The sequence below is a fragment of the Colletotrichum siamense genome (assembly GCF_013390195.1).
Source record: "Colletotrichum siamense strain Cg363 chromosome Unknown KSG_Cg363_contig06, whole genome shotgun sequence".
Lineage (NCBI taxonomy): Eukaryota > Fungi > Ascomycota > Sordariomycetes > Glomerellales > Glomerellaceae > Colletotrichum > Colletotrichum siamense.
The window spans coordinates 4262305-4282599 of record NW_023501019.1 but is presented as its reverse complement, the minus strand read 5'-3'; the positions used below and the strand labels follow the sequence as shown (position 1 = coordinate 4282599).

Below are 20295 nucleotides of genomic sequence, written 5' to 3'. Positions count from 1 at the left end.
CTTTCGCCCTGCGGTGGTGGTTTTGGACGTGTCGCGGTACCGGAGCACGAGGAGCACACCGTAAGGCAGGCCCGGCAGTAGACGGCAACGCCCTGGACGGCAACGCCCTGGACGGCAAGCGTCCCCGATCTACTTCGTCGAAGGGGTTTTGGTGAGATGGTTTCGCGGGCACATGGGCCAGACGATCGTGAGTTGATTGGGCAGGCGCGCAGGGTGGAAATCGCGAAGAAGAAGTGAGCAGAAGGAGAGAAAAGAGGGGAATAGGATTGCTCCCCCTTCCTGCCGAGGGCAAGAAGGGGTAGCGACGTGATTGTGCGATTGTGACTCTTGTGATGTGTTGTTGTGGTTGTGAAAGTGAAGGGAAGAAGGATGAGTTGGATGGAGGATGGGGAGGAAGAAGAGAAGGTGACCTGGGAGGGAGGAGAAGGAAGAGGTAGTAAGGTAGGTACGGGCGGGCTGAGAGGAAAACAAAGTCGACCGCCTCGGGCGGTGAGATTTAAGCGAGGCGGTCGCGCAGCCAGGTGAAAATCTTTCTGATAAGTTTGGGGAAAGAGCTCGGTGGTCGAGGCAGACAGTTGCCTCTTGCGAGGAAGGAGGCGCCGAGGGTGGGTGAGGGGAACACGTCACCGAGGTGAAGTGGCAGCCTGATGTGAGGCAAGCCGCTCACAGACCTGGCTAGACGAGATGTGGAATAGCCTGGAAGCCGAACTTGATAGACGAGAAGAGGCGACCTGATTTTCCTATGCACTTGGTGACTTCGATGGGGACGATGATTACGATAACGACGGTAATAATACCTTGATATCGACTATATGTGAACTTGCAGGGAAAACAGTCTCCTTAGCAAGGAAAATCAGGTAGCCTCAACGAGAAGACTGATCGTTCTGCGCTGAGTGAAGTTTGATCAAGAAAGCCACTGTCTTCCCTCAAACATTTCGAACACCCGAAACTTTCCGCCCCCGGCACTTCAGACTTCCGTCGTCACCCATAAGATCAAGTGAAGGTGGTTTAGCAAACGAATGATTGGATTTATATACGATGTATCGGCACGAAAACCATGCCAACAAAGGGAAAAACTATTCAATATGTACAAGAAAGGTTTGTTCTCAGAAAGGGAGAAATGCTCTCAAAGGATCCCCCTTTTATCCCAGCCAATGCAGTCTTTATTTCTTCCAAGTCTTTGTCGTCATTCAATCCCGTCTCACAGCGTCATAGCCTCCATCATTGGAAGCAACCAGGAAGCTCTCCGCCTCTGGGATCGCTTACAAGCACTGGGAGTACCAGTCGTTGACCTTAGAGCAGGTGTAAGGCGAGACGCACGTGGTCGGGCCGGTCCAGCCCTGGCCGCCACACTGCTCGTACTGCTTCGCGCCGGTGCCGGTGCCGGGGTTGGCGGTCGACGAGGTGCGGGCGGTGCTGGTGGTGCTGGTCCTGATGGTGGCGGAGGTGGTGGTGCCGGGGTTGGTGGTGCCAGCGCTGTTGAAGGTGGAGCCGATGGGGCCGAACTTGATGTTGGAGAACTTGACGTTGCTGTCGGGGACGCTGGACTCGATGTCGGCGGGGACGCCGGAGGTGGTCGGGCAGGTTCCGCGGTCGGCGCCGGGCTGGCCGGCCTTGTTGACGGGGTAGGTGGAGTCGAGCCAGAGCATGTTGGCGTAGTGGTCGTCCCAGAGGGAGAGGACGAGGACCATGGGGGCGGCGACGGCCTTGGACATCTGGGCGAAGCCGCCGCGGAGGTTGAAGATGTCGGTGTCACCGAAGGCGGTCTTCTGGGCGGAGCAGAAGGCTGGGGTGAGGGAGTTGCCAGAGTTGCCGGAGATGGTCGACTGGGAGTTGGGGACTACCTTGCCGTTCTGGACGTAGAAGCGCTTGATCTCGGAAAGGACGCCGTCGGAGCCCTTGATGAACTGGGTGACGACGCTGAGCTTCTGGGTGGTGTCGATGGTGTTGCCGGAGCCCGGGCCGTAGAAGGTCTTGTTGCCCTGGCGGTAGGAGTTGAAGTCGCATCCATCGGGATCGCAGTCACCGGCGTAACGGTCAGAGGAGTAGGTTCCACCGCAGGCGTCGCCGACGCAAGAGTGGTAGGCGCTGTTCTGGCAGGGGTGAGGGGTGTAGGCAGTGGAGATCTTGTTGGCCTCTGTGAGAGAATGTCAGTCAAATGTCAGATATGGAAGCTGGTTGAGAGTTCACGTACCCCAGATATCCATCTCAGCGCAGCAAGCACCGAGAGAGCCAACACCGCCGTTGGCGTCGTTGCTCGAGGGGTTCCAGCCATCGACGTTGGCCTGGCAGTTGATTAGCGTCCAGATTGAACAAGGATTGCTCATCGTGTACTTACAACACCGTTGATGAACTTGACATCGCGAGGGCACTGCGAGTCGCAGTATCCGGTACCGTACTTGGCGCCAGCCTTGTTGGTGGAGAACTTGGAGAGACCACCGTCGGCGTCCATGGAGACGAAGTACAGAGCACCGTTCAGACCGCAGCCGATGTTGGAGACATCGACATCGAAGGTGAACTCGTTGCCAAGGAGGGTGAACATCTGTAGTTGATCAGTACACGGAAGCGTCTACTAAAAGTTGAAGGCAACTCACCTGGTACTTGGTATCGCTTTCCATGAGATAGACACGGCTACCAATGTTCTTGCCGTAGGCGTGGGTGGTGACGAACTTGAGGTTCAGCTCGCTGCCGCTGGTGGTGATACCGTAGGTACCCGGGTAGTCGGCGCCGTCGACGCAGCACTTGGTGGCGCAGTTGGCGCCCTGGCCGGCAGCACAGTAGGTGTTGTTCCAGGTGTTGCCCGTGTAGCAGTTGGTCGAGCCCTCGACTGTGTGAGCCCATCGCCAGTTGGAGTCGAGCACGACAGAGCCGGCGACGCTTGAGCAGGAGCCGCCAGCAGCGCAGGTCTGCCAGTTCAGCTTGGGGTGGACCTCTGCTTGAGAGGAGCAAGCCTGCTGGGCGCGGGCGGCGGCCACGAGGGCTGCGAGAGCGGCGAACTTGGTCTGCATCTTGAACGACGTGGTGTTGTAGCGGATGCTGGGCTGAGAAGAGGGAGAGAGTGTAATGATTGGGATGAGGATGAAAGGAAAGAAATTGAACTCTCGTCGAGAGATGATGATCTTATATAGAGATATTCTTCAGGAGAACTTTGATCTGTAAGTCAGTTATAATGCGCATTTTCGCACACTAGCCTTCGAGCTTCCCGGTTTCCGAGCTGGGGCGGGAGAAGCTCACGGCTAGCCAGGGCGAGATCCGACAACAAACGGCATCCGGGCCGTGAGACGATCTTGACCATGGCAATTCTGGCCTGGCGTAGTCAAGAGCCATCCAGGCACACTTGACAGGCTAGAAAACCTCATGAGATAGCGGGGCGACATCGTTGGCAAGGTGCGAGGCGCGGGTCCGGGCAGAAGCGTGAGCGAGATTGTCGGCTTGGCGCCTTCCAGGAACACACCCAACCATGGATCATGATGCTTCGTCGTCGAGCCAAGGTTTCTGTGGGTTGCCAAATTGGGCAAGTTTGGAGAAGAGGCACCCACGGCGTCGAGTTGGAGAATGGGCGGCGAGATTGGGGTACCCGCCCACGCGGGTTCTAATTGTCTAGGATCCCGATTCAAACGAAGTAAACGCACGATGTCACGTCCGGCCATGCGGCTGGTCACACCTCTCAGCAGACCAGCTGGCGCGACCGAGTCGAAAATCCATACTGAGGTTGCCCGATGTGGGACGCTTCCCGACCGAGCTCATTGGAGCACTTATTTCCTCTGCGCCCAACACGGAGGGGTAGCCGCCGAGTACCACTGCCTCGAATCGTTCAGTCAGCCTACGTCTCTGCAAAAAGGCGCAAGCCATCGTGAGAAATCAAGACGACTCATTTCCCTGAGTTGGAAAAGTCGGCGCCACCTCGTGATCGTTTCGCTTCCCGAAGATCCCGTCACTCTCACCTCACCAGCAACCCTCACGATGTTCCCGAGTTCCTGCGTCGCCGCCGAAAGACACATCGCCAGACTCGTCGGCTTAACTCGGGATGTGCCTTTGTGCCCCCCTCTCGCCTGTGATACACCAGAGATACGCGAGTGATGCCTTTTGGAGTCGCTCCCCGCATTCGCGGCACCATTCCAGGGTCTTCTGCCCAACCTTCAAGGCACATCATTGCGGGATGAGCTACTCCCCGCATAACGCCATTGGGCGCCCGGCAATGACTGCCATGCACCCGCTTTGTTCCTTGCTTTCAAAAACGCCATCTTTTGTTTCTTGGTACGCTATTTCGTTTCCAGTCGCCGCCAGACCGTCTGATCAGACGGTGATAGATTTGAAGTCGTCAAGCTTCAGCAAGAGACGTGGTTGCGCTGCCAATACTCTCGGCCAACTTGGCTTTGACTTTAGGTTATTAATTGATCAACACTGTAATCAATGCATACCAAGTGGACGGGTTCAGAACCAGATGAACAGCAATTTGTAGCAAGATAAATGGGGTACCGATCCAATCTGGCGGCGGATGAAGACTCCCATAATGCATGTGTTAAGAGCAGGGCGGCTGGACCACCACCACACCATTTGATGGTCACATTGACCTCTGCATAACCGGCTTCGGTTAGTCTTCGGTACTGCGGGATTCTTTGGGAGGCTGCCACGGTGCAATGCTACTCGGCAATACCTCTGTCAAGGCCCTGGCCGTCTAGCATGCGACCTCTACGCGACAAGCCCGCTCTCGGACGACATCTTCTCCACGTCGCAACTTGCCAAGGGCCGTTCTATTTAGCCGTGATAACCAAGAAAGCTGAAGCCTCTGGGCGGCGAGGATCAAGAAGCTTGAGCTCAGCCTCTCACCATGGCAGGGTCCAGATCACGGCCAGATGTGGTGGCGATCGGCAGACAGCTCAACGACGCCGCATTCAGTATCGAAACCATAGATCATCTTTCCTCGCCACGCGTTTGTCAGGATCTCTTCTGGTCGTTATCGTGCTTGGGCTTGTGATTGATGGTGGGCAAATCATGCTCGGATGAGGCATTCCTGTGGAGCATGCGTATCCGAATATCCTCTTGCAAACTAGATCTGGAAGATCCTCACAGCCGAACATCAGGTGGCTGTGTGGAGAGCCCTTTCCAGGCAAACGATCATCGGCTTGGGCCGTCCGGGTTTTGTCATTTCGCAGATTCCGCATATGTTTTGCGTCAGGGTGGGCGGAAGATGAGCCGTGACCACGTAGTTGCTATGATGTTCTGGAGTTGCCAGTTCCGACGACGTGCAGTCCAAAGCCGGTGGCGTCGATGTGCGGAGGACTCCACGGGGAAGAGAGGCTGACGATGTGGAGAGCCTCAGGTGAAGTTGGTTGACAGCTCCGGGGAGAATGCCGACTAGCTATTCGGAATCAAGGGAACGCGAGCCGTCAGTGCTTCGATAGTGCGTTGTGCTTGTGCTCTGGCATCGTGAGGTTGCATGCATTTGGTGTATTACTCTCGATCTCGGGCCCGTCTCCCTTGACGCGTGTCGTGCCAGGCACGAACAGCTCGCTAACAAAGGGTGGCCGCCACACGTCTGCGACTTCATATTGAAGCCAGGAACGTGAAACCTTGCCCCCGTCGGCAGCAGCCGGCCGTGGTGATAGGCGAGTGTCGCGACGAAGCCGTAAATGAGCGGGATACGACAGAGGGCACCCATCGCTGACAACGCGTGTGGTTGGCAATATCGACGTGGCGCTTAAGCGAGGAATGACGGAGTCCATACCGCGTCACCCAGAGGGCATTTTGACCGGGCGAAAGTCTTATCGTGAGCAGTAGACTGGACCGAACTGAAGCTGCGGACAGCAAAGCGCCGCGAACAGCGGGACGGGACCGGTTTGGACAGCAACGAGAAGCGCCAAAGTTGATCTTCGTCTGCTTCGAAATACCAGCCGAGATTGGCATCTGTCGCCTCGGGCGATGCTCAAGCTGCGGGCTTGGGCAGAATGGGCCGACGGACGGGCTCAGCCATAGTTCTCGGCTGGATGACCGTCAGCTTCCAGATGTCCTCAACGCCTGAGCATACACCCACCACAGTCAACAACATGGAGTCACTTGACTCTGCGCATGTTCTCCTCCTGAATCTCGCGGCATCGCCGCAGAAGCGAGAAGCGGGCCCCCACCACCCGGCCCAGATTCTGACGTGAAGAATGCGTAGCCAGGCTGCACCCAGGCGTCAGTGCCTCTCAGGTACCGCCCGAAAGCTCCAGCCGTCACGGGCAGAGGGGTCGGCGGTCTGCCCAAACACCCGGGAAAAGTCGTGCTGGTGGATTCTTCGCTGGTGACATTCCCCTAAAGGAAAAGCGCGCGTTCGCATTGCGGAGGTTGAAGTCGAGGCTCCGTGGTTTTCACGTCCCGATTTGGCTTCCTCTCGCCACGACGTCGCATTGGCGGCTGTAACCAGAGAAGCTAACGTTAGTAAGTGCGAGCCGCGGACTGCTGGTGACCAAAAGGCGGAAATAACGTCGCAAAAGTGACACTGTTCCGTGGAAGAAAATTGAGCATCACATGTGGACCGGTCCGACGATGTTGTTCGTGTGAAGTTTGGAGTGGTGAGGAGGGGACGGTGCTCGTCGCTGCTAAGATATGTACAGTGCGCGTTTCCAGTGGACCCGATATTACACCGCAGCAGGCACTGTACGCACCTCCTCTACCACCATTCAAGGCCCGAGAACGAACTGGACCAAAAGCGATAGTCGCAATGACTATATGCTGAATTTTGATCTGACGCTGATTTTTCGAGAGCTCGCCAAAGTGTGTAATGGTTTGAACACCTAATCTACACTATCATATCTGCCAGGAGGCAGTGTCTCGATATGTATTACTCCAAAAGCAGATGGAATATCTCGCAACCCTGCTCGCAGCCGGACTCCTTGACTGCCTGTTGGCCAGAGGCCCAAATACCCCTGAAACGCCTGCCAGAACCGTCCTCCTCGCCTCTTATACACACAAAACATTGGCCCACAGGCCGAAATCCTGAAGAATCGGAGGTCATTTGCCGGGAACTCCGTATTTTCCCATTCGACTCGAAGCCCGCCTCAAAGTAACCGATCTGTTTATTATGCTGTTCTAATGACAGTAAGGTGCATGTTCTTGGTTTGGCGAGGCAATTTTCCGTCGCGCTCAAAGAGCAGGCCACAGTTTTGGCACAATGACTGTTCAAAGTTAGCGAGGGCACATCAGATGGAGTTAAATAATTGAGATACTTACCCTTGGTCCATTGGGCCCAGGTCTTACCGCCCAGACACTGGAGCCCCAGAGAGCGCAGTGAGCGCATCTCCAAGACAACCGCTCCTGATCCGACAAACCGCTTCCAGCACCATAACCGGATCCAACATCGGGAGTGCCTCGTCCGCCTGGCGTGCCCGACCGGCCGACGGGGCTTAGACTGCGGAATCGCCTCTTCTTCTTGGATCGCTCACCTCTGCCCATGCGCTCTTCCTCTACAGCCTCGACAACATTGCCGAAACCTGAGAATGGCACGCCACCGACCAAGCCAGTCGTTGAGCTGAAACGGGCAGTTTCACGGCGGAGTCGTCTGATTTGTCTTTCTCTATCGCCTTCGCGCTTCTCGATCTCCTCCTTGCTGAGGAACTCGACCTTGGGCTCCCAAGGATCACCCAGATTCTCGGGGTCATAACGCCAACCGGCATCTGCTCCAGCCGTAGCATCGTTGGGGAATTCGCGGAGACCATTCCATCCCATGACAAGGCCGCCGGCCTCACAGGCCTCCTTCTTGAGTCGGAGAACTGCTTCATAGATGGCATGTGTGACAGCGGGAACCCACTCGCCAGTCAAGCCGAGATCTTCGCAGGTCTGGGCAGCGAAGGCTTCTGGCATGCCAGGAGGATGCAGCAAAGACCACTCAAACTTGTCGGTGTAGAGGGTCGACTGAAGATTGATGTTTAGGGTTACGATGCATCGGTAGGCGTCGTCATGATCGTACTCATCGGAGCCAACGGGAATGGGAGTGGCGTGTGCGGTAACATCTGGAGCTGAGGTCGCTTCTTTGGCCCTAGCTGGTGTGCCCAAGCCGCCGTTCTGCATGGGGGTATCGGAGCGGCTGACAGCGCCAGTAGCAGGAGTGGGGGACTCTTCATGGTTGGCTACAGAGCTTGCTTTTGTCGCATCGTTGTTTCCGGGATTTTGCGACTGCGCATGGAATAGCGGGTGCAATGCGACGCCAGCATACTCTTCGAGCTGCGTGCGAATCTGCTTGGCGATTTCGAGCATCGTGTTGTGGCGGTTCGGCAAATCCAGATCCTGCACGTACGTCTGCGCGAACTGCTCAGTCGTGATGACAGTTTCGTGCAGGTTCCAGAGGAAGTTGTCGCGTAGTCGGTAGGGCGGCGTCATTTCCTGCGTACGGTATTGAGGCAGGCTGGTGTCGACGGTGTGAGGCGCTGAGGGAAATGGCACTTGAGGGACGAAAGCCGGAATGTCCAGCTCGATGCGAATTGGAATCAGCGTAAGGGGCAGGTCGGCCTGCGCTGAGTTTTGTTGGTCGCTTCGCACCTGGCGTCCCTTGCCAAACCAGTCTCTCCAAATGCCTTGTACGTCGACCGGCTCGTTTGTATCCTTGCCAGCCTTATCAGACAGATCCAGCCTGTTGGCAGTGTCCTCTCTTCTCAAACTGCGCAAGCCAGTCGGGCGGCGACGGCTATCATCATCGTCATCGTCGATGTCGTCGTATCCATCTTCGGCGTAGTTGATGATGGTGGTTCCGCGCTTTGTCGTTCGCGAGAGGGGTGCAGAGGGTCCCGCGGCTTGCAGGACAGGTGTCAAGAGAGAGTTATTGTAGCTTCGAATACGTGGCGCATACGTAGACAGGAACGCCTGGGGCTTTGATCGGACGTCCATGTTGTGATGCTAGTAGACCCAATGGGTCATCGCAAGCTGTCGCAGGGCTGTGGTTGGTGTTGGAAGGACACGTCAAGGGCGGCGGGACGATGCTGAACGAGAGTCAATGCGCATGCGCGATTTCGATCGTGGTTCGCTGTGTCGTTGGCGACAATGCTCGATTGGACGGGGCTGACGATGCTTGCACGCCGCGGGTGCTAGTCGTGGAGGTGAGCGCCGACTGTGGGATGTGGACCGCGTTGGAAATGCACTTGGGGAGCAGCAAGGCGCGTCAGAAAAATCAAGTCGGCACTTCCCGACCGACGTTGAGCTCCCAAAGCGGCTTAGCTCAAAGCTTACTCACCGACCTCACCGGGCCCACTTTGGCTGACCGGCATCCACCGAAATCTACACCGAAGTAACTACCACGCTGGCCTCGGAAACCAGGAAAGAATTACCTAAAAAGCCAAAACATACTAGTTCAAGTGATTTCAAGCTAAATAGTAGTTCTCTTAGATGTCGCTCATTTGAGAGACGAGGGTCATGAGTCGTGGTGGTTAACTCCGACGTAAGTTTGGGTTAATATCAGAGAGCAGAGACACCACTATCACCACAATCTTGATTTGCCCAATCAAATGTCAGTCGCTGTTCAATGCCTTCTACACACCTTAAAGTCTCATGTTCTCATATGGAGACCTTCAAGTCTCATCCTAAGGGCTAAATCGGCAGGACACTGATACTGTGTCTGTATATGCAGCACTGTGGTGTACCGTGTCACAGGGGGGTGTGAGTGATGTGGATGCAAGGGGCAAGCACATTAGCCAGTGTTTAAAAATAAAGAATCGACTTTTGACCTTCATCTGACTTCTACTGATTGCCAACTGGGAGATATTTCCTAAGAGCTAGAAAGAGCCAGTCATACCTTGGTGGCGTAGCGGTTTGGATATTTTGAGAATGTCCTAAATTGCACGAGGAGAATATCTGCATTTTCAAAAATGCTCCGATGTCATCAACTGTGCGATCACACAAGGCCTCAAATAATATCTACTGCAGAGACTGAGCTCCCTGTACTACCTTGGGTTCCTTTGTTATGGCTTATCACGTTCATGGAAAAGTGTGTTTGTTCAGGCTGCTTGGAACTAACAAGCAGCCCCCTACACCCCTCCCTCAACATGCTGAAGCAGGAAAATTCCTTTAGAGAGGCTTATGATCCTATGGGGATCTGCATTCGGCCTCCTTCACTTCGAATCAGTTCAGCTCTACCTTAGGAAGCTCAATCCTTGGGAGCGGGGTAGCTTCCTATCCCTGACAGACAAACAGCAGTTCTTCAGACATGGCAACTTCCTTTGAAGCAGGAACGACCAGTGAGATGGAAAGCGTGTCCCCAATAAGCGAGCTTAGCGTGATATCTCTGCAGAAGCTGCGACTGAAGTCTTGAAGGTAAGCTTCTTGGGGGTGGAGATGTGGATTCTCTGGGGATGTTCCTGCTCCTGTTCTTCCTGTCTGCAAGTCCGCTCTTGCTCAAACAGCCTCAATTCAAGCGAGAATTGCTGCTAACGGCAGGAAGAGCGATCTGAAATACTTCCTGCTCATATCTCTGCTACCGTCACAACCTTCCTCCGCCAGGCTATATAATCCCTTCTCTCTCCCACCAACCTCACAACTTCTTCTCCTTCGCACTCGCCACTCAAGTCTTTTACCAGGTCCTTCGGTCTTTCACCTTCCACTTTCACTTCAATCTTCCGTCTTTCTTTGACAAACCCACTCTTTCCCCAAGCCCACTCAATAACACCATCAAGATGTTCCCCAAGTCTATCATCACTGCCGGCGCCATTAGCCTTGCTACTCTCGGCATGGTCCAGGCTGCCCCTCTGAGCACCGACGAGGTCCAGGGCCTCGCTCTCATCAACGAAGCCCGCCAGAAGGTCGGCCAGGCTCCTCTTGCCTGGGATGATGCTCTCAAGCAGGATGCCCACGTCTGGTCCGGAAACCTTGCCGCTGACAACAAGCTTGAGCACGCGCCTGCGTCTGACCGCAATGGCGCTGGTGAGCTTCTCAGTATGTTCCGCACTGAGGACCGCAACTCTGTCCAGATGACTCGCCCCATCACTGAGTCTTCCAAGAACTGGCTCAACGCCGACGGCCAGCAGCAGTCTACTGATGTTGCCAAGCACCTTGGTCTTGCCGGTACGTTCCTTCAGCACCCGCGCCTCCTTCCTTTGCTAACTTCTTTCCTCTACAGAGCAGCTTCTGTCGGGCAAGGCCACCCGCATCGGATGTGCCACCTCTACTATCAACGGGAACTCGGAGTCGCAGTGGTTCCTCTACACTGTCTGCCGCGTTCACGCTGACATCCAGCCGTACGTATCTTTTTCTTTGTCTTCTTCACTGGCTTGTTCTGACCTGGGTGTTTGCAGTGCTGAGAACAACTCCCTTGACCGCCGTGGTGGTGGTGCCGGTGTCATGACCTGGTTCAACCCTTCGCTGGGCTCCTGTGGTAGAACCAACGGAGACAACGACATGGTCGTCGCCATCTCCCACATCACCATGGGTGATGCTGGAGGCAACCCCAACAACAACCCCAACTGTGGCAAGACGATCACCATCTCCCGCGGCGGCATCACTAAGACTGCTACAATTGTCGACAAGTGTATGGGATGTGGTGTCGACCACATTGACGTCAGCCCTGCCGTCTTCAGAGCCTTTGCCGACCTTGGTGCTGGCAAGATTGGTGATGTTAAGTGGAGCTTCTAAGCTGCTTCAGCTGGAAATCTGAATTCTCTTCTCAAGTCACACATGGTTCAGAGTTTGAGAGGCAGCCCGCATGGGATCTGGTCATTCATCACTTGCTATATGGGGTGGGAAACCTGACATGGTGATTGGTACTGGCCCGAGGGGCGGAATATTCTGCGACTACACAGTCTAGATACCTTTTTGCAATTGCACATTTCATCACACTGCCTACTTGCTTGTCCGCTCTGTGATACCAACCTTGTTTGAAACATTTCTACTTGCGGCAACCTTTGTCTAAGAGACCGGCTATTGCTCCTATGCTACAGCGACTACTTTTCCTGTAGCTATACTCTAATTACTCTACTAATATCGATTCTATCGTCGTCGTCGTCATCGTCGTCCTCGTCCTCATCATCGCTATTGCTACTATCGCTTTCTATAGTAGTAATCAAGTGCACAGGAAATATAGCTGTGCAGACACAGGAAAATTAGGCGATCTCTTATCGAAAAGACCTTGCAGTTGTAAGATTACGGAGTGGTGCTACTGCATAATGTCGTAGCTCAACATCTGCGTGTAACTTACCCTTCTTTGTTCTGCAATCAACGTTTGAAAGCCTTCTCCAGCTCGTCAGCTGCACCTCTAGGGAGTTTGGTAAGAGCGACTACGTTCCGCTCGATCCACGCCAAGTTCGGCTCATCACCAATCCAGCGATTCTTGGGATGCCACTGCTCGACCAGTGCCGCCAGGGACTTGTTCTTCTCGGGTATCTCCTTCCAGTAGGAGTACGTATGGCCCATTCCAACCACTTCCAGGAAGCACTTGAGTCGCTCTCTGCTGTTTCTGCGCTCTTTCAGGAGTCTGGTCATGATCTTGAAGAACTCAGCAGGCTCTGCATCCACCGCCGTACGTACAATAGCAACCGCCAATCGGGCCCAGTGGGCGACCAGCACCGGGTCAAGGGTCCCCTCGAGCGCTCTAAACTCGATGGTGCCCACGAGAACCGGCTCCCATGGGCCATATGGGAAAGCACTGCCACTCATGCAGTTGATCTTGTCAAATGAGATGCTACCGCGCGGGGGCATCGTGCCATTCGCAGCAGCCAGCAGGCCGGTCAGCCTATTATGGTCACCAGCACTCCAAATACACGTAAACTGGTCCTGCAGACGCCTCGGAAGACCGCGCATGGGGAGATGGGAATCAATCTCGACCACCAACATCTTGTCGTCCCCGCCGATTAACAAGTCCTCGTAGCTGCGCAGGCTCGTGCTCTCCGCGAGGTTGGACCCCGTACGGAGAGGCGCGGCGTGGTTCACCGCGCCGCGGACGGGGTGCACCAGCGTGCTGAGGATAGGATCAACCACCCAGGCGAGGCAGGCGAGTTTCTTGAGCGCGGTGAGTGTGAAGGGGCGGACGGAGCCGACGTGGACGTGCGTGCCGCAGGTGCCGTCCAGCATCGGCCGCGTCTCGGCGCGGAGGATGGCGAGCACGTCGAGGATCTGGCGGCAGTCGGACGCGCGGTCGCGGAAGATGGGCGAGGAGATCTCGAAGCCGGAGACGCCGCCGGAGTAGCCCAGGATCGGGCCGAGGTGCTTCGTCAGGCTGGAGTCCTGGGAGACGTGCCAGAGCTGGTACATGTGGGAGGTGCCGGGGACGATGTCGACGGTGTGGCCGCGGACGGCGGAGACGGTGGCGAGGGGGCATGCGTAGTGGGCGTGGGGTGGTTCGTCCCTGCGTTGTTTGACGGTGTTGTAGGTCGCGCTGAAGTGGCCTTTGCTGTTGAGGAGGGCGGCGAGATGTTCGGCGGTGTGCTCGTAGATTGTGGAGGAGATGAAGGCTCGTTCGGTGTTCGATGGAAGGACGTAGGTCCAGCGCCTTTCGTGGCGGTCGGGGACTTCGAGGGCGTATGGGAGGAGGAACTCGAGCTCGACGCCGAAAGTGTAAGGGGAGAGCCAGGAGTGCTCGGCGAGGTCGATGGTGGGACAGGGTTGGCTGGCGGCGAGGTCAGGGGGAAAGCGGCGCGGGTTGAGATTGCGGTAGTATTTGGCTTGCGCGGACAGGTCGATATCTGTGAGGAGTTCAAGTACATCATATGTGTTGAGTGTGCCTTGAACGGGCGAGTTCAAGGAGAGGATGTGTTCTATGCGGTCGCGAGGGGCGTTGATGGCGAAGGAGACGAGGCCGTGACATACCTTGATCCAGTTAGAGATAGCGGCGAAGTCCATCGTGCCGGCGTGCTGCGCGAACTGGACTCTCTGGTCTCCGTGTTTGGCTTTGAGGAGGCCAGAAAATTCGTACGCGCCAGGGTGATTGTAGACCACGCCGTCGTCGTGTTGTACGGGGATATCGGTCATGCTGACAAGGCTTTTGATGTCTTCCGCGGTTGCGATTTCGAGGAGGGCGAACTTGGAGAAGGAAGAGTTGCGCATCACGTCAGGGGTCTGGAACATCTTGGTGGTCGTCTTGATGGGAGGCCCATGAGTGAAGATCGTTTCTTCTCGGGGAGCGCGCCACTCGGCATCGGATAAGCAAGTGTGAGGGAGGCAATTAAAAACTTCTGAGAACTCAAGGCCTGGGGCGATGAGCGAGCCAGGGCCACAGTACTTTGCGTGCAGGGTGTCAATCAGAGGGGAGACAGACCACAGGAAGGTGAGAAGCTTCTTCAGGTCTGGAAGAGTGAAGCCGGACGGTGGCTTGAGGCTGACGCGCAGACGAGGTGTATGGTCTAGCCCAATGGTGAGGTCGGGCATGTCCTTCAAAGCGAACGTGATGGCATCGAATCGCTTGATGTTTTCCTCAGAGAACCACATTAGAGGAGACTGGATACGCACGAGCATCCAGTCCTTGTTGTATCTTTCCCACTCTTTGTCATTCTCCTCAGGCAGGCGTTGTTTGGTTTGCACCACGACTTGCCAGTGGCCGCCCGCGTCGTAGGTGTGCAAACCATCAAGGAGCTCTTGGTTATGCTTTTTCCGGAGTGCTCTCGTCTTTTCGTCTGCGGACCATGATACAGAAAAGAAGCCCGCTTCTTCTCGGAGGTACCTACAAATGCGATACTGGAGGTGGAGCGATTCCAACCATTCATCCCGGTCATGAGCGCTTTTGACAAAGTTTCTGGGCGGGCGAGTGAGCGCCTTGCCTTCTTCGCCAGAAACCTGGACCCAGAACTCCAGCTCGGCGCTGAACAGGACCTCGCGGTCAGGTCCTGGCTGTTGGTCTCTGCTGATCGTGTCCCAGACCGTAGCCAAGACGGGAGGCTCCGTAGGGTCTGATGATTCAGGAATCACGTATTTACGACCTGCGTCTACCATGATCATATCTCGGGCATCCTTGTCCATCCCATTGAGATCATGCTCATAAATCTCATCGTCGCTGTTGATAGGAGAGATCTCGGCGAGAACGGGAGATGTCAAGGGACTCATCCCGGGGATCTCAAGGGGGAAAGCTGAAGGGTTTGTGAAGCGTGAACCTTGGGGCGGGTTGTTCGCGGGGCCGGGCATGTTGGTTGTGTCTGGGTCTGAGTCTGAGTATATGGACGAAGTTGTGTAGTCTGAAAGTGCGAGGGTGGATGTGCTGGTGTCGTGTTGATCGGGGCTGTAGTTTGACATTTTGATTTCGTTCGGCGTTGAAGTGTGCTTTAATATCCAGAAAATGGGATGGGATGCTTTGATGTTCTGGTTCTTCTATTCTGAGCCTTGGTCTTGTGCGCTTTCTTGTGATCTTATACAAGCCCATTGTTTCCCCAGAAAAGGTGAACGATGCTAATGAAAGGCCTTCAAAGCCGAAGTCTATGACAAAGCAGCGAAACACGTACACAGCCTTGAGGTCTGAACAAGACTTGGCCCCCGGGTCTGAGACGTAGACAATGGGATAATCTACCTTTGAGTTGACTGCAGAACCATTGTGTCGGAGAGAATACGATGAAATTTAAGTCATAAGTGAGCTGAACTCATGAGATTACTGGTTTCTTGATTCTGATGTCAGGTTGATTGTGCACTGGCAAAGTGAATTTTATAATGAGACCTCCGAGTTTTCCTATGCACTTAAATACTCCTGTGGAAGACCATAATAGCGACGACGACGACGACGACGACGACGATAGAAACGAAGACGATAGAAACGACGACGATAGAAACGACAATGACAGAAGTAATAACAGTAAGGTAGAGTATAACCAGGAAAAGTAGTTGGTCACGTTGGTATAGCATAAGAAAAATAGGCGTACTCTCTATATTTGACCTCTCTTACTGCCCTCTAATGAGCATCCATACACATAGAGAACATTGCCGTCAAAAGTCCAAGCAAGAAAAATTCGATTTCTGGGAGGGATAGACAAATAGCAACAACAAAACACGCACGATCCAAGTTGAGAGGTCTCGAGCAACAAGTGCAGCAAATTAGCAAAAATTGCAAAAGAAATAGCACGACCTGGTTTCGATCCAGGGACCTCTGGGTTATGAGCCCAGCGCTCTACCCCTGAGCTACCGTGCTTGATGAAAACTTTATCCAAATCTGTGTACTATGTACCCCACACAGGTGGGGGTCAGCAATCACTTGTTAAACGACCCCCACGCAACGCACAACGCCTCGTCACACGGGAGTATGATGCGAGCAATATTTGTGAATATGATCATGGCATATCTTCAGACTTTTGGAAATTCTACATCGTCCATACAAGCGTAAATATCGTGTCACATCTACCAAAAATGCAGCCTCAACTCCAAACAAGCGCTCAACATGCCTCCCCCCACAGAACATTATATACGCAAACACATGGACCATCGCCAGCATCATACAGCAACATGATTTCTCTGCCGCAAGCTCTGCGTCCTCATAAAAGAAATCTGGCCCCTCCTCGCCGTCGTCTCCCTCGGCGACCGCAGCTCGTCCTTATCCTGGCTCAGACTCGGCGACAGGTCCAGACTACCGTACGGATCCGCCGTCGGTGCAGGCCTCTCGTCCCTCCGCACCGACAGGTAGAAGAAGTCCCACCAGAAGGAGTGCTCCAGCTCGCGCGGCTTGCCGTCGGCGGTCCAGTAGCGCTCCTCGCTCAGCTCGCGCGACAGGTGCCGGCGGAAGTAGCGGTCCTGGCTCACCCACCACGCGCGCCAGGCGAAGAGGATGATGGCCGTGAGCGGGATGACGGTGGCCCAGTAGACCCAGAAGAGGTGGCTGAGGACGGGGATCGGGTCTTTCGGGTTGGTGGAGGAGCCCTCGGTGGAGGAGTTGGTGGAGGAGTCGGCGTCCTCGCCCGAGGCCTGCCAGTCGAACATGGACATGCCGAAGAGGGTGCCGAGGAACTCGCCCGGGAGGAAGATTGCGGTGATGACGGCGAGGGCTTTCATGGAGGAGGAGTCACGGGAGGAGGCGACGGCCATGCGGGCGTTGAGGACGTTGTCTTCTTGGGCCATTTTGGAGTAGATCTAGGGGGTGGTTAGAAGGAGTTTGTTGGGCTGGAAGAGTGCGACTTACGATATCGATCTGGGCTCGGCAACGGGCCTCAGACATGCGGCGGTCTGTTTCTAGGCCCATGCACATTCTTTGAAGACCCTCGAGGTATTGTCTGATTTCGTGCCAGTGGTTTCCTAGGGGGTCGGCCGAAGGGTCAGCTAGAGGGTCAGGCGGTATTGATCTTCTCCGGGTGCTCGCAGACGACCGCGATGGCGGGCCGGTCGCGGGCTCGTCATTTTGCGCCTGCTGGTCTTGGCGGTCGCGGTCGTCGTCGTCAAAATTCCTTGCGCTGAGGTCATGTAGGCGCATATTGATTTGTTCTCCCGTGGACATGCGCTGCGCAAGCTCGTTGCCGGTCAGCAGCATCAGCTTCACCACTCTCTCCATCCAGCGAACAGTGTCCAGCAGCTTGATCGACTCCTTCAACACGTCATGGGCACTCTTCATCAGGTTGGCCATACTCATTGGCCCGGCGAGGGGCGGCTGCTTGTCGTTGTTGGCAGAGAAGGTGAGGCGGCGGATGAGTTTGGACCTTCGCTCACGCTCCATCTCAAAGGCCTCGAAGCCGGCGATGTTGCTGACTTCCCACTCAAGAGCCCTGACGTGGTTGATGTTCTCCATGACGGCCTCCTCGGTGCGCATGAACTGGACCTGGAGAAGGACGACAGGGGTGATGAAGGGGTGGGCCCAGTGGGCGCGGCAGGCCTCGAGGCGTTGGTCGTACTCGTCGAGGTTCTGGAGGTTGTGCATCCGAGGGTGGTAGCTCTGGCGGACGAGCAGCGTTGTTGTGCGGCTGCGGATGTCGTAGGTCATGGACATGAAGTCGTAGGGTGTCCTGGGGTTGCTAGAGAAGGAGAGGATGAGACTGAGTTTGTTCTGGTCGAGGGACCAGAAGCGGGACTCGTTGGTGACGCGACGGGAGTACTGGAGGGTTGCTGGGTGCAGTTTGAGAGCGTCTATGTCTTGAGGGGTCATGGTGAGACCGTCTTCTCGGCGGTCGAGAGACTTGTTGTGGCGGAAGCAGATGCTGCGAGGGTCAGCTGTGGTCTCGGTGTGCGGGGACTTATCGTCACTCACACTCTTTTCACACGCCCGTCTAGCACCAGGGAGGGATCGCGAGCTGGCTCTTCAGTAAAGTCGCCCTTATTGAATGTTAGCAGTTGGATCTCATGAAGACGAACGCAAGAGCGTGAATGGCATACATTGTGATCCACCACCCAGCCGCGGCGAAAAGCGAGGTCTAGCATCTGGTAGCCTGGCCTCTCTTCATCGTGGTTGAGCTTGAAAGTGACATCGTTCCCGCCCTCATCGTCCGGAGTCAACCCCGAGAGCACGCTGCTGTCCTTCTTGAAAACGACATACTCATCGTATTCAACCTTGGAGGCGGTCCTCCCGTCAATCAGCAGGATTTCATCGCGTAATTGGAGGGTATCGAAGCGGAACAGGTCGGACGAGTCGAGGCCCTGGTATCGAGCCATCAGGGCCGTTGGAGAGAGTTGCTGGCACCGTACGGAACGCAGCTCAACATGGCTTTCTTGCCGTCGGTTTCAGGGTAACACGGGCGTCGATTCAATGGCAATGTCGATGCAGTGAGATGAAGGTGAATGAAATTGTGTCGGTGAGAGTGAGACGGGCGGGCAAGGCAGGGCAAGGTGTCATCCCGGTCCTTTGGGATCTGGGCCAAGACCAGTTTTTTTTATCGACCATTTTCGCAGTGCAGCAGAATCGCTCGTTTGGGCTGCCGATCTTGGCTTTTTGGCGGGTGGTTGGGTCGGGTCGCATCCGCCATTCGGTCGGTATCCAGTGGCCACAAAGACCCCGGAAACGTGATTCTGGTGGGCCTCATTTGCAGTGGAGGGTCGGTTGCCAGGTGCTGCGCTGTTCCAGTTTTCGTTGTTTGCGGGGGTGTTTTTGCCGTGTTTCGCTGAGACTTTCAGCGACATGTTTCGAGGCTTCAAGGCTGTTGCTTGGAGCGTGCCGCCTGTCTGGGTGCCTTGGGGGGTCTGGACAGTTCGCCCAGTGACATTTCCAGGCACTGCCAGGCAGACTCCGCCACTCTGAACACCCTGGAAGGCCTCACTATGGGTCTTGGCAGGTGTTTGGGCGGGTCTCTTTCCGGGGTCATGCCGCTGTGCCGCACCCTGCCGTTGCCACGGGACCTGCCAAAGATGCGAAGAGGCAGGTGCGATTGAGGTGGAAGCAGATGGAAGGAGGCACCTCAAAAAAGAGGAAAGAAGCATGGGAAGGCAAGCACCGAACCCAAAACACCACACCAATGGACAAACAACTGCTGTCATCAAAGATTCATCAACACGGCCATTTTCGAGTCATGGCGTTACGGCGGCCGTTCTTCATCTGGGGTTGCATTAGCCCCGTCAACAACACTTCCGACCTGCATACACACGCCATTCCACCGGTCCCCGAAAACCGTTCACCGTCCTTCTGCTCGTCATCGCCGGCTTTCCTCCCCGCCTGCCCCGGTCACCGCCGCGCCCTTCTCCTCCCCAACAGCTTTCTCCGCCCCTTGTCCGTCCTCGGGCGAGACCGGCTTCGGTGCCGGGGCCTCGTCTTTGCGCAGCTTCAACCCGCCGCTCCATCCGATCCAGCCCTTTTCCCGGGGCCCCTTCGACAGGGTCACTAGCAGAGACAGCCCGATGAACCCAACTGTGCCACGTCAGAACCGAGTTCGCCACACAAGACAAGCATGAGAGAGATAGACTTACTGGTTGCGCCGCCGCTGTACCTCCAGCCGCCTTGCGCATACAGCCTGTTACCCACCGCTGTGCCTGTCAACTGTCCGCAGAACACCGACACCATGTACGCTGTGTTGACCCTGTTCCTCGCCTTGGGGTTGATGGTATAGATGGCCGTCCTGTTCGCCGTCTGCGCCGTCTGGATGCCGATATCAATGCAGATCGCCTGGATCACCGGCCCCGCCACGGTGATTGTGCTCGTGAACGCACCAACAAGGCACCCGATCAGGATGACCGTTTGTCCCAGCACCGAAGACATGAATGGCACGTACCGGTCCATGATGAGCCGCCCATACACCGGCCCGCCGCAAATCGCTGCAATGCCAATGAGAGAGAACAGACCGATCGTCAACGAGGGATACTCGTATGGCGGCGAGGCCAGCAAGAACGTCAGCGTCGTCCAGAAAGACGTGAAGATGGAGCTGATACAGAATCCGATCAGGCAGGCGTGCACCAGGATTGGCGAGCTAAAGAACATGGTCACAATCGTCCACAGCGCCTTGAAGTAATTCAGCCCGT

General features: G+C 55.6%; 5 protein-coding genes across 5 annotated transcripts; 1 reads left to right on the top strand and 4 right to left on the bottom strand.

Annotated features, from left to right (window-relative positions):
• Positions 1-1262: 1262 nt before the first annotated feature.
• Positions 1263-3008, bottom strand: cbh-1 (Exoglucanase 1; the record flags this gene model as incomplete). The annotated part of the gene is made up of 4 exons (XM_036641991.1): positions 1263-2137; positions 2195-2285; positions 2339-2542; positions 2595-3008. The coding sequence occupies 4 exons, from the start codon at positions 3006-3008 to the stop codon at positions 1263-1265; spliced, it is 1584 nt and encodes a 527-aa protein (XP_036493060.1).
• Positions 3009-7061: 4053 nt separating this feature from the next.
• On the bottom strand, positions 7062-8862 carry sfh1 (Chromatin structure-remodeling complex subunit sfh1; the record flags this gene model as incomplete). The annotated part of the gene is made up of 2 exons (XM_036641990.1): positions 7062-7157; positions 7213-8862. The coding sequence occupies 2 exons, from the start codon at positions 8860-8862 to the stop codon at positions 7062-7064; spliced, it is 1746 nt and encodes a 581-aa protein (XP_036493062.1).
• A 1778-nt stretch (positions 8863-10640) lies between these two features.
• On the top strand, positions 10641-11595 carry CGCS363_v010140 (Allergen Asp f 7; the record flags this gene model as incomplete). Its single annotated transcript, XM_036641989.1, has 3 exons — positions 10641-11028; positions 11084-11201; positions 11259-11595. 3 exons carry the CDS (start codon positions 10641-10643, stop codon positions 11593-11595), a joined length of 843 nt encoding a protein of 280 aa, XP_036493061.1.
• A 579-nt stretch (positions 11596-12174) lies between these two features.
• On the bottom strand, positions 12175-15180 carry CGCS363_v010139 (uncharacterized protein; the record flags this gene model as incomplete). Its single annotated transcript, XM_036641988.1, has 1 exon — positions 12175-15180. One exon carries the CDS (start codon positions 15178-15180, stop codon positions 12175-12177), a length of 3006 nt encoding a protein of 1001 aa, XP_036493556.1.
• Positions 15181-16362: 1182 nt separating this feature from the next.
• Positions 16363-18501, bottom strand: CGCS363_v010138 (uncharacterized protein; the record flags this gene model as incomplete). Its single annotated transcript, XM_036641987.1, has 4 exons — positions 16363-16995; positions 17045-18050; positions 18101-18165; positions 18226-18501. The coding sequence occupies 4 exons, from the start codon at positions 18499-18501 to the stop codon at positions 16363-16365; spliced, it is 1980 nt and encodes a 659-aa protein (XP_036493557.1).
• Positions 18502-20295: the final 1794 nt, after the last annotated feature.